Below are 13,019 nucleotides of genomic sequence, written 5' to 3'. Positions count from 1 at the left end.
AGCCGGATTCCCAATTGAAGAAGCAGTTTTGAATGTCATTAGACTCCTCTTGTGTGTCAGAGTATCTGGTGCTGATTCTATTCCAGCTAAGATTTACAAGACAGAGGGTCCATTGCTCATGCAAAAGCTGAATGAGATTTTCCAAGTTACATGGCAATGGGAGGTTATCCCAGGAGTTCAAAGATGCCTCCATTGTTCATCTCTATAAAGGTAAAGGGAATAGATTGTCCTGAAACATGAGGGGTCTAGGAGAGTGTTATCTCTCTTAGAAATTGTTAGCAAGATTCTTCCCAGAATCCTCCTTAGTAGGCTAATCTTTCACCTAGAAGATGGTCATCTGCCTGAAAGCTATTGTGGCTTCAGAAAGGTCTGAGGAACAGTCAATAGGATTTTTACTTCCTGACAATTCCAGGAGAAATTCCAGGAGCAGAACAGAGGTCTACAACATTGATCATCTGTCCAAGGCCTTTGACATTGTCAGTCATGGGGACTCATGGGAAATTCTTTTAAAATGTGGTTGCCCAAAGAAGTTCGTCAGTATCACCTGTCAGTTTCCCAGTGGCCTACTTGCCTGCTCTGAGAGATGGACGATGCTCTTGGGCTCTCCCAGCCACCAAGAGTGGACTTGGTGCTTGCTGCCATGCTGTTTAGCTTGGTGTTTTCAGCAATGTTGTCAGAAAGCTGCAATGACGAGGAAAATGGTGTCATGGTTAATTACCTCCCTGAGAGGAAACTAGTTTACTTGAAAAGGCTACAAGGCAAGAATAAAATGGAGGGGGAGTTAGTGCATAATTTTTTGTTGGCAGATGATTGTACACTCAATGCACCGTCTGAGGCTGGGGTGCATCAAAGTATGGATTGATTCTCTGCTGCTTGTACTAATTTTGGCCTAACAGTCAACACAAAGGAAACGCAAGTTCTCCACCAACCAGCATCACACCATTCATATGTGGAACCATCGATTTTAGCAAATGGAAAAATTTTGATCACTGTAGATAAGTTCATTAACATTGGCTGTATACTACTTTCCAGGGGTATACAAATAGATGATGAGTTGAAGTACATGTTGCCAGAGCTGGCTCATTTAGAGGGCTCCACAGGAAAGTGTTGGTAAAGTAAAAGCTACCTAATAAACGGAAGGTCTACAGAGCCATTGTGCTGATCTCATTGTTTTATGCCTGTGGATTTTGGACAGTCTATTACCACCATGGCAAGGAACGGAATCACTTTCATTTAAATTGTCTTAGGAAGATTCTGAAGATTACCCGTCAGGACACAATTACAAAGGTCCTTTCTCGAGCTAAACAGGCAGGTATTCAAACTCTGCTCTAAAGACTGCAACTCTAATGGCCTAGCAGTGTTCAAATGCCAAACGTCCCCTTGCTTAAAAGACTATTTTACAGAGAGCTCCCAAGACAGGTGCTTACAAAGAGGTCCAAAAAACAAGGACACTCTTAAGGTCTCTCTGAAATACTTTGAAATTGATTGTGAAGCTTGGGAGACACTGGTTCAGGCTGCCCCGTGTGGCATCCCCCCACCAAGGAATATCCTGTGCTCTATGAATCAGGCAGAATTGTAATAGTTCAAAAGAAAGGTAAGATGCACAAGTTTAGAGCCTTCTTCATTCCAAACGTTCATATGGACTATTTGTGCCCGACCTGTGGTACAGCCTTCCAGGCTTATATAGGTCTTATCAGACATAGTGAGACACACAGTACTGTGACTCTGATATAGTGATGTCATTTCGGTTCTCTTCAAGAATGAAGGACAGCTATATACTTACTAGTTGTGTGACTCTGGACAAGTCACTGGTACCCTTAATCCTCTGGAGAAGGAAATGGCAATCAAGACCAGTATCTCTGCCAAGAAAATCCCATGGACAATATGATCTGGTGTCATGAAAAGCTGGACATGACAGGTCTAACTCAACAACAGTACAAATGATATAAAACGTGTTAAGTATGGGATTTTTTTCTGGTCTGGTCAGGCACTTTGACAGAAAAGTGGTTGGGTAGAGAATATTTAGTAGTAATTTTAACTTTTGTCTACATTTTATTACCAGAGAAAAAGAATGTAAAAACATCAGGTATTTTAATGCTGCTGCTTATATATACATAAAATATTTTAAAATCATTATTTTCCTAAGGGTGGTTTAATCATACTTCTTGATCATATATACGAGATTTAATCACAGTACTTAAAAGGGATGGTTATTCTCTCATGGATGAATTATTAATCCCAGGATTGTTTATATTTTAAATTTCATATAATGTTAATAGTTGTATTTAATTTTCAATTTAAGTAGCATAATTTTGACTTATATTTATTAGTTTTCTCCTTTGAGTGAATAAGCTCAAACTATAATGAAAATGTTTAATGTCTTCACATAATTATAATTAAGTTTACTTCCGTAGACATTAAACAGTAACTCTATGTAAGACCTAGGAACCTGGCAGAAAGCTGACTGAAATGTACTTCTTGCTATTTTTCCATCATAATGGCGATAAGCCATGAAGACACAAGCATTTCTAACATGCCTCTGAAAGTCCAGACACACTAGACAAGATTTTAGGAGTTCAGAGACACAAGAAAGCCACCTCTATTCAATGATCTTATTACAGTCTGCCAAAGAAAACACGCATACATGAGAATGTAAGTGAAATTGGGAGCAGGTGATGCTCAGGAGACTTCTTATAGAAGCTGCTGCTTGAGCTGAGCTTTGAAGAATTCTAAGAGTTTTGACCACTTAGAAAGGTCAACACACACACACACACACACACACACACACATTCTAGGGAGAGGTTGCAGCAATTTCTGGAGGAAGTACAGAGGCAGGAAAGCGGTCCTTGAGTATGTTCCATCTGAGAGGAATCTTGAAGGAGCTAAGGATTCTAAGAGATGGAAGCAAGAAGAGATCTTGGGAGACTGCTGCCATGATCCCTGAGATAGAGAGGAGAGACAACATTAAGTTCAGGTAGTCCTGTGACCCTAGGAAACACCTTAACCTTCTGTGTTTTTGTTTCCTCATTTGTAAAAAGGGAGTGATAACAAGTTTCTGCCTCCCCTAGATGGTTGTCAGCATGAAACAGAATTTTTTTTTTTGCTGTTGTCATTCAGTAGTATTTTATTTTTCTAGATATATGCAAAGATCATTTCCAACATTCTTTTTTTTTTTTCTCCTGAGACAGTTGTGCTTAAGTGACTTGCCCAGAGCCACACAGCTAAGAAAGTGTTAAGTGTCTGAGACCAGATTTGAACTCAGGTCGTCCTGACTTCAGGGCTGATGCTCTATCCACTATGCCACCTACCTGCCCCTCAACTTCTTTTTTGTAAAACTTTGTGTTCTAAATTTTTCTCCCTGTCCTTCTTCTTCCCCCAAACAGGAAGCAGTCAGATATGTTAAATATGTGCAATTCTTTTAAACATTCCCATATTTGTCATGTTGTGTAAAAAAAAAAATCAAAATGAGGGGTAAAAAACCTTAAGAAAGAAAAAAGACATTCAGTCTCCACAGTTCTCTTTCTGGATGGTGGCACTTTCCATCCCAAGTCTGTTGGAATTGTCTTGTATCACCACACTGTTAAGAAGAGCCAAGACCATCACAGTTAAAAATGATACTTATAAAGCACTTTATATACCATAAAGTACTTCATAAATGTTAGCTGTAGGCTAATTCATCTAGAACCAAGAACTCAGGAGGTGTGTATAACTAATTAGAACTTTTGAAGTTAAGCATATACAATAATATACAGTTTTGGATTTTTGTTCTGTAATGTAATTAGGCATTTGTTTTCCATGTAGTACTGAAGGAGGAAGTGAGGATATGAATGTGAATGAGCATTAAAATATATGGTGGCATGAAAATACAAATGAGTTTTTGTCTCATATCTTGATTTAAAGTGACCCAACACAGGGTCCTTCAAAGGACAGAAGGAAACAAAGTATATTAATATCTATGCAAAATGCCTTGTTACTAGTATACACGACACCCATGAGCACACTTATACACACACACACAGCTTTCTACAAAGTATTTTTTTTTTTAAATAATTTTTTATTGATAGAACCCATGCCAGGGTAATTTTTTACAGCATTATCCCTTGCACTCACTTCTGTTGCGATTTTTCCCCTCCCTCCCTCCACTCCCTGCCCCAGATAGCAAGCAGTCCTTTACATGTTAAATAAGTTACAGTATATCCTAGATACAATATATGTGTACAGAACTGAACAGTTTTCTTGTTGCACAGGGAGAATTGGATTCAGAAGGTATAAATAACCCGGGAAGAAAAACAAAAATGCAAGCAGTTTATATTCATTTCCCAGTGTTCTTTCTTTGGGTGTAGCTGCTTCTGTCCATCCTTGATCAATTGAAACTGAATTAGTTCTCTTTATCGAAGAGATCCACTTCCATCAGAATACATTCTCAAACAGTATTGTTGTTGAGGTATATAATGATCTCCTGGTTCTGCTCATTTCACTTAGCATCTACAAAGTATTTTAATCTTCAGTACTAAGAAGTCTTGAGAAGAAAAAAAAATAATTAAAAAAATATTGTTTCACTCATTTTCTTTCAGGAAAAGTCGCTATCAAAAAAGAAGCCTTGTGCACCCACACTGGCAAAGAAACATGGTTTTCCCTTCAGCCTGTTGATTCCAATTCTGAGGTTCAGGTAAACATTAAAATTTATATTTTTTAAGATTGTCACATACATAAAATTAGTAAAACAAAACTGGTTAGTATATGTAGTTGGTACTATTTTATGTAGTTTCAGTTTATTTTTAAATACTTTTTTTTTTTTATATTTTTTGTTTTATATTTCCTAAATTTCCCATGTCCTTTTATCTCCCTTCCCTGCTTCTCTCTGAACCATCCCTTGTTTTAAAGACTGACATACCCATGGCCATTTTAGGTGGATTTGTTTGTTTGTTTACCATTTCAGTTTTTATTGGACACAACAGACAATAAAATGGTCTCAAATCACGTGGGATTTTAGGGATTGGCAAGGAGTGGGTTGAGTTGACTTTGTGTTCTGTTTTACCTTTTTGGACTTAAGTGAGAAGACACCAATGCCTCTTTCTGGCCTTGAGCCAGTCTGGAGGTTGGTCTGTTATAAGATGCAGATGTTATCACTGTATTTTAAATTTTTTGAAGATATTTTTCCTGTTTTGATTCTACTTTTATTTTCTTTGACCCTCGCTTTTCTATAAAATGTGACAGTAGTAGCTGGTGACATATTTTCCAGCTCTAAATCTGAATTTCAGTGATTCTGAATCATTACAGATAGTTGTAATTATTACCTAAGGAAGGAGAGTGAATGAAATTAAAAACCGAATGTTTATAGTTCTTAACTGAAAGAATAGCAGTATTTTTACTGTAAATTGTAGGGATGAATTTCTGGGAGAAAGAACAAGTTTGATTTGGAATATGTTGAGTTTAAGATGTCTTATTGGTCATGAAGCTAGACATTTCCAGCAGATAGTTCCTAGCATGACTATATTTGATAAGCATAATCTTTGCTTCTTTATGCCATAGACAGAAATATTGACTAGAATTGGACTGTGTAGCAGTCTGCTAGAAAAGTCTCCCTCCAGATAGTGGTGGTGGTGGTGGTAGTAATGGTAGTGATCATAGCTGCATCTGACCTCTGTCTGATGCCTGGCGCCAGCCCAGGAGGCAGAGGGTGATGCTGGCCAAGCTCTGACACCCCGCAGCTTCTGCTTCAGCCACCTGCATGGTCACTAAAACAAGTTCTTACCTGCCCCTTCCACTAGGAGAAGTCTAGGAGACATCTCCTTAATCCACCAAAGGATTTGAGACTTTCCACTCTAACTTAGCTCCACTGCTGAGACATCTTACTGGGGGAGGCCTCTTAGAGCCACAGGGAAGAGTTGGGTGACGGGGACACCACAGGTGAATGAATTGGCCTGGAAGGTCCCAAAGCTGGAAGGAAGCTGAGGTACCATGGAATCTACTCCTCCCACTTTAGAGTTGAAGAAGCTGAGGCCCTTAGAGCTGTACATGATCTAAATTGTACATATCAAAACACAGTTTGAATCTAGATCCTCATGGCTTGACATCCAGCTCATCATCCATTACACTACCTTTCTTATGTGATACCTGCCCTGTTCTTCCAATAGAATATAAGTTCCTTCTGAACAGGAGCTGTCTCACTAAATCATTAGTGTTGATTTATAGCATATTCAGTCATTTTTCAATTTTGTCTACTCTTTATGACCCCATTTGGAGTTTTCTTGTCAAAGATATTGGAGTGGTTTGCCATTTCCTTCTCCAACTTATTTAATAGATGTAGAAACCAAGGTAGACAGGGTTGAATAACTTGTTCATCTAGTAAGCATGTGAAACCAGATTTGAACTCAGGAAGACGAGTCTTCTTGACTTTAGGCTTCTTGACTTATCCACAACACCACCAAGCTGCCTCATTTTCTGGACATGCTTTAAAAAATTTATAATGATTAGTTTCTCTGCAATTACAAGGACTTTTTTTTCTTTAAGATAACTCCTTATTTTCTTCAGAGCTCTTTGAAATTGTTTCCTTGAGAGCTTTCTTTTCTTCCTTGTAGAATTGTAGCCCCTGGGATTTTGCTTATTCTTTCCCTCTGAACTCTTTGAAATCTGTTCTTTTCAAATCTGAGGTTTATCTCAACATTATGCTTAGTTTTCCCTACTTAGCTATATTAAGATTATGTGGTCACTTCCTCCCAAGGTTCCCGTCATTTCTCCTTCAACAACCAGTTCCTCCTTATAGGTCACCATCAGGTCCAGAATTAGTAGTTCCCCTCATTGCTTCCTCTACCTTTTCAAGAATGAAATTGTCTTCAAGTCAATTAGCTTATTCTGCTTAAATCAGGAGAATGCCAATAGACAGCTATCTGGTTAGAGTCCCCTGCCACTTATTATTATGCCTTTGTGCCCTCTTTGTTATATGCTTCCAGAATGAATTATCTACTCTCTCACTCTGGCCAAACAGTCTGTAGCATATCCCTTCATTGATCTCTCTTTATGTGACATTTACTCTTTTGGCCCAGTCTGTGGAGCTTCTCTCAGAAAACTGCCTACTTGAAGTAAGATGTTACTCCAAATCCAGTAAATCCAGTAAACATTTATTAAGCACCTATGTGAGGAACTTTGCTACGCACTAGGAACATAATCAATAAAAAGAAATTTGGTCCTTGCCCTCAAGAAATTTATCATCTAATGGGGGGGAACAGCCCACAAAAGGAAGCAGGAAAGTATCATGGAACCCAGAGAAAATCTTGTTCCATGGAATTGAAACCAGGAAGGGCAGCAAATGAAAAATGGAATGAACTGAGTCCAGTTTCTGCACTCTGTAAAGGAAGGCATTGGAAGGAATTTGAAATTCCACCAGGCAGCCCTCCAACCAGAGAGGAGAGGAGGTTGAGGGAGATGGTATCTATCCAGGCTGGAATTAGCAGCATGCTGATAAGATTAGAAGTGATGAACTCATCTTGGGAGGACCACTTTGTTCCATAGAGTTGAAGCTTTTTATCTAAGGTGTGCACTTCTAGACATGAATCACAACCCCCAAATCTCTATAACATCTGCAAATTCAAATTTGCCATCTCACATTAAAAATTTTTTTTAAAATTATATTTATATTTATATATATACATACACACATATATAAAATAATAATATTTTAGTGTCTTTTCCTATGTATTGTCTCTTCGGAATTACTGTGCCTCTAAATTGAGAGTTGGTGGTTTGTCCCAAGTCACATGGCTAGAACATGTTTGCCACAGGACTTAAATCAGGTCTTATGAGTCAGAAGGCTCACATTCTTTTTTTTTTTTTTTTTTAATTTTTTTCTCCAATTCCATATAAGAAAGTTTTTAACATTTGCTTTTTAAAAGTTTGAGTTCCAAATCCTCCCCTTCTTTCTTCCTCTTTGAGAAAGCAGTTTAACACAGATTGTATATATTCAGCCATGCAAAACATTTCCATATTTGCTATGTTCAAAAAGAAACATAGCCCAAAAATAAAATTTAAAAAAGCCCATATTCTTGGATCTGCATTCTATCAATTCTTTCTTTGTAGGTACATAACATTTTTCATGTCATAAGTCCTTTGGAATTGCTTGAGGTCATTGTATGGCTAAGAATAGCTAAACCATTCACAATTGATCATCCTTACAGTATTGCTGTTTGTACAGAGTTCTCCTGGTTCTGTTATCCCACAACTTGTTCAGCCGTTCCGCATTTGGTGGGCATTCCCTCAATTTCCAATTCTTTGAAAAGCTCACATTGTATTCACTATACCATGTTACATTTCATAAACCCTCTCTTTTTACATGTAAAAGTAGATTATTCATATCATTAAAAAAAATTAAGAAAATCTTTAGGTTCAAAAAGATTTTCTTTCGAGGCTTCAGTGTTTTTATTTTTTAATCTATTCCGTATGTTCCTTGGCATCATCTACTAAATCCCCTATTCCCATATCTGTTCCTTCCTATCATTCTCCTATACTCTGAAATCTTTGTATCTAAAAAAAGTATTTATTAATCTTTTAAAATCGGCAGCTCTGCCTTTATATGTCAACAAATGTTAATTATTTAGGCACATCAACCATGGACACATCTTGATTAAAATTTCCACCAATATGACCACTGTTCTCATTAACAGTTTTTCTATAGTTAAATGACAGTAATAATAATAATAATAATAACTTAACATTTATATAGCATTTTAAGATTTACAGCATGCTCTTCATAATAACCTCTTGGGCTAAGTACCATTGTCAGCTACATTTGACAACAGGCAAACAGGTAAAGTGACTTGTCAGAGGTCACACAGTTGCTAAGTATTTAAATCAAAATTCAAAGTCAAGTCTTCTTGATTCCAAGTCCAGTGGTAGACCCATTACCCTAGTTACTTTTATCTAACTATAGCTAGCCATTCAGATGTTTCCTCTGTGTGATAAATACTTAGTAAAAGTAAACCTCTGTGTAAAAAATCATAGTATCTCTCTTGTCTACCAAGAGAATTAATCATCCAGATTTAGAACTCTATGTAGTTGATTCTTAGTAAAAAGTTTCTTTAGAAAAGTACTTTGAATCTTTAAAAGATTTTTTTTAATTTCCAAATTTAACACACACACACACACACACACACACACACACACACACACACTCTCTCACAGAACATTTTAATATACAAAATATGTGGAAAAGAAAAAAACCTAAGGCTCTTAAATTTAGCTTTTTAAAATAATATTTATCATTTCAAAATGTTTTTTGAAAGCTCTGTTTCATTTTATCCTTCAGATCTCCTCTTTGCAATTTTTTGAGTGCCTCAATCCTCTTTTCTTTTCCTTTTTTTTTTTTTTAGACATTATTGTTAGCTCTTCTCTAAAATAAAAACGAGTCAAATAAAATAAAATGACACCTTTGTTTTGTCTCAAAATATATTATCTTGTTCTTCATGCTCACCAATTCTTTGCAATCCTGGTTGGTTATGATATTTATCAATTGGAGTTTTCATGTTTCTCTTAAATATGTTACCAAAGAAGTCTACCTTTGAGGACCATATATTCAGAAAGAAACTTTTTTTTTTAATAGCAGAAAGAAACTCTTAAAGCAATTGAGCAATAAGGCTGATATTCTAAACAAGAATGAAGAAAGCTCTACTTTGAGCTTTAAATTTAAAATAAATACATTAGCATCTATTCTAAATGCTAATGCAAGCCCTGATGCAATCTCTGTCTTGCAACAGATAAAGTTCTGCTTTTCCCTCCATGCTGAAGTAGGCCAACCAGATTATTACAGCTTTTTTCTTGCCTGTCCCATGAGCTAATATTTTTTTTTTTTGGTAGATGAAGGATAAGTTGAATAGACTTGTATATTTATCTTAAAATTCACTCTTCACCTAAGTGTTAAGTCCCAATTTATACCAACATCTCTGATCCCCTCTCAAAATTAGCTCACTTCTGCTTTATGACATAATCAATCTTCCTAGTCTTAAATTCTTTGTTTGACCTTCTTTCGTATTAGACAGGGAATTCCAGCACCAGTTCTTGTCTTGTGGATAATTTTTGGGTTCTCTTTTTGCTGCTACTATCTCAAAGAATACATCATTTAGATTTATTTCGATTATACCCTTTGCTGACCCTGCTTTGCTCTTAACCCTTTCCTATTCCTTCTTTGTCCCCATCTCCATTTTTTTCTGCCAATCTGCTTCAAACAGTTCAGACGGTTAAACTGTATCAGAGTATAAGAAGAAGTTGGAGGCATGGGGAATACTCTGGCTAATGATATATTTAAGATAGATAATACATACAAGTAACATTGTTCAGTTTTGCACAGATTTAAAGCCCCCAACTAATCTGTTCCATATGTTCCTTGGCATCATCCATTTAATCCATAAACCCTGACCTTTGGCTTATGGTTCTTTGGCTAGTATTTCTGTTCTCCAGACCCAGATTAGGGTGTGGGTCTTTAGCCCTCTTCCTGAATAGGTTATGTAAACTTTAGAGGACCAGGGTATTTTCAAAAATGGACTCCCAAATCTACTTCTACTTAGATCTTTTTTTTTTTTTTAATTTCATTAAAACTTTTTTTTGTGTGAATTCAATGAGTACCTTCTTGATTGTAATCTAAAAATCTTAGAGGAGTTTTCATCATTAGCCCCTACGTGCTTTCTTAGTATATCTGAAAGATAACTGTTTTTTAATCTATTTTATTTTCTTTGTGTGATTCTTTGAACTTTATTCCTCCCTTTAAAAAAATTCATAAATCTGTTTAACTCTACATTGAGGTATTTCCTAAATTATCCACTCAAATGAAGGTGGTCTCCATTCAACTTAGTCTTAACATCTTTTTATAATATCCCTATTCAGATATCTACAATAAGCATTTTACAGAACACACATTATAATATACATTATACATAAAGAAAAGGTAACCTTCATAGATTTGCCTTAATCATTTAGGATACTTTAGAGACTACATATATTGTTTAGTTGTTTCAATTGTATCCAACTCTTTGTGACCTCATTTGGGATTTTATTGGCAAAAATACTGCCATTCCCTTCTCCAAAATATTTTGCAGATGAGGACACTAAAGTCAAGAGAATTAAATGACTTGTTCACAGTATAAGTTAGTGTGAGGCGAGATTTGAACTCAGGAAGATGACTCCTCCTGACTTCTGGCTCAGCACTCTATCCATTGAGCCACTTAGATGTATATGTATTAATATATATTCTAATACAACTATCTACACGCCTTGTCAGATAAGGGAAGATCACTCTTACATTTAAATTAACAGGGCAAAGATAGTACCCATTTTTAAATGCAATGTGTTCCCATAAACCACACTTTAGTTATATTGCTACCTACTTTTGTTCAGTTGTAGAAATAGTAGAATGAATGTGTAAAAGCTTTAATGGGAACTGTTGCATAATTGTTTTACAAAATGGAGATTTCCTCTGTTCTGATATTATTATATCCTCTTTATCTGTCATCTCTTCTGTTTTTTTTTTTTTTCCTGTCAAATTTTTTTGTTCTATTTCCCTACCACCTTTTCTCTTTAAGATCTTTCATATCCACCATTCTACAAAAACCATGATTCTGGCAGGTCACTTGCAGCCTTTAAAATGAAAGACTATTTCTCAACATTTATCTTTCTCCATCACTTCTCAACAACATGGAAATTGTTAATTGCCACTTGCTTCTTGTAGCTCTCTTCCTTTGGCTTCTCAGACACTGGATTATTTGAACTCTTCCCTTACTCTGATTTCTTTGATTCCCATTTGTAGATTCTCTTTCAGTGATTAGCAATTCTTTTACCTCACTAAATTGTAGTTAAATGTACTTTCTCCTTTTCTGTTTTCCATATTTCTCAAATAGCAGAGTGTTCTAACTTTGAAATCCCAACTTATGTTTAATGAAGGAGTATATTTAGGATATTTGGTATTCTTAGACTTGAGTGTCCTTCAGGACTTAGTCCTTAGACTCTCTTTTTCTTTTTATACTCTCACTTTCTTAGAGGAACCGTCCTCCTAGCTTTAGTCATTATTTCTATGAATATTACTGTCACTTGGAATCTACAAGTCTGCACCCCACCACCCCCATTCCTACCCCCACCTTTACCTCTTACTAATATTTTCAACTAGCTAGAGGACACTTTCATTTGAATAGTTTATCATCATGTCTTTTCTATCCTTGCCTTCCCTTTTATCTCTTCCTTGAAACCCATCTCAACATTCACCAAGGGGAGGATGATCATATATTGTGATAATCTATCAATTTTTTTTTTTTTTGCTAACAGTATAAATCCCCCAAACATACTACTTTATTGGCTATAAAGAGGAACTTATAAATGAGAAGCATAAAAAGAGAATACTATTTTTTAAAAATACTTTTGTATTTTTCTAAATACATGCAAAGATCGCCTTTAACATTTAGCCCTGCAATACTTGTATTCCAAACTTTTCTCCCTTTCTTCCCCTCTCTCACTTCCCCTGTGCAGCAAGCTATCTGATATAGGTTAAATACAAGCAATTTTTCTAATACATTTTCATATTCATCATGCCAGAAAGAATCAGATCAAAAGAAAAATCAGATCAAAAGGGGGAAAAATTTAAGAAAGAAAAAAAAAAAAACAAGCAAACAAACAATACTAACCAAAAAAAAAAAAAAAAAAGAAAGAAAATATTATGCTTTGACCCAATTCAGTTTCCCTAATTCTCTCTCTAGATGTGGATGGCATTTTTCATGACAAGTCTGAATTATCATCTCATTGTTGAAAAGAGTCAAGTCCATCATAGTTGATAATTACATAATCTTGTTGCTGTGTACAATGTTTTCTTGGTTCTGCTCATTTCACTTAGCATCAGTTCATGTAAAGAAGAGAGCACTATTAATTGGAATTAGCAGTTAAAATAATTTTAAAGATCATTTCTACATCTTTGGTTTTTTTCATTCATTTCTCAGCTCACAATTCATGTCAATAAATTTTTAAATTAATTTTAATAAAATAAATGA

At 35.8% G+C, this 13,019-nt stretch overlaps 1 protein-coding gene across 4 annotated transcripts in view; it reads left to right on the top strand.

Annotated features, from left to right (window-relative positions):
- Positions 1 to 13,019, top strand: part of RASA2 (RAS p21 protein activator 2) — a 126,932-nt gene that overhangs the window by 31,145 nt on the left and 82,768 nt on the right. For all 4 annotated transcript variants that reach the window (XM_051983358.1, XM_051983360.1, XM_051983357.1 and 1 more), the window contains exon 4: positions 4,575 to 4,669. In XM_051983358.1, the coding sequence (XP_051839318.1) occupies positions 4,575 to 4,669 (95 nt within the window). The remainder of the gene's footprint in view (positions 1 to 4,574; positions 4,670 to 13,019) is intronic.

The sequence above is a fragment of the Antechinus flavipes genome, chromosome 3 (assembly GCF_016432865.1).
Source record: "Antechinus flavipes isolate AdamAnt ecotype Samford, QLD, Australia chromosome 3, AdamAnt_v2, whole genome shotgun sequence".
NCBI lineage: Eukaryota > Metazoa > Chordata > Mammalia > Dasyuromorphia > Dasyuridae > Antechinus > Antechinus flavipes.
Note: the sequence above shows the minus strand (reverse complement) of the source record. Positions and strands in the feature narration are given on the sequence as shown.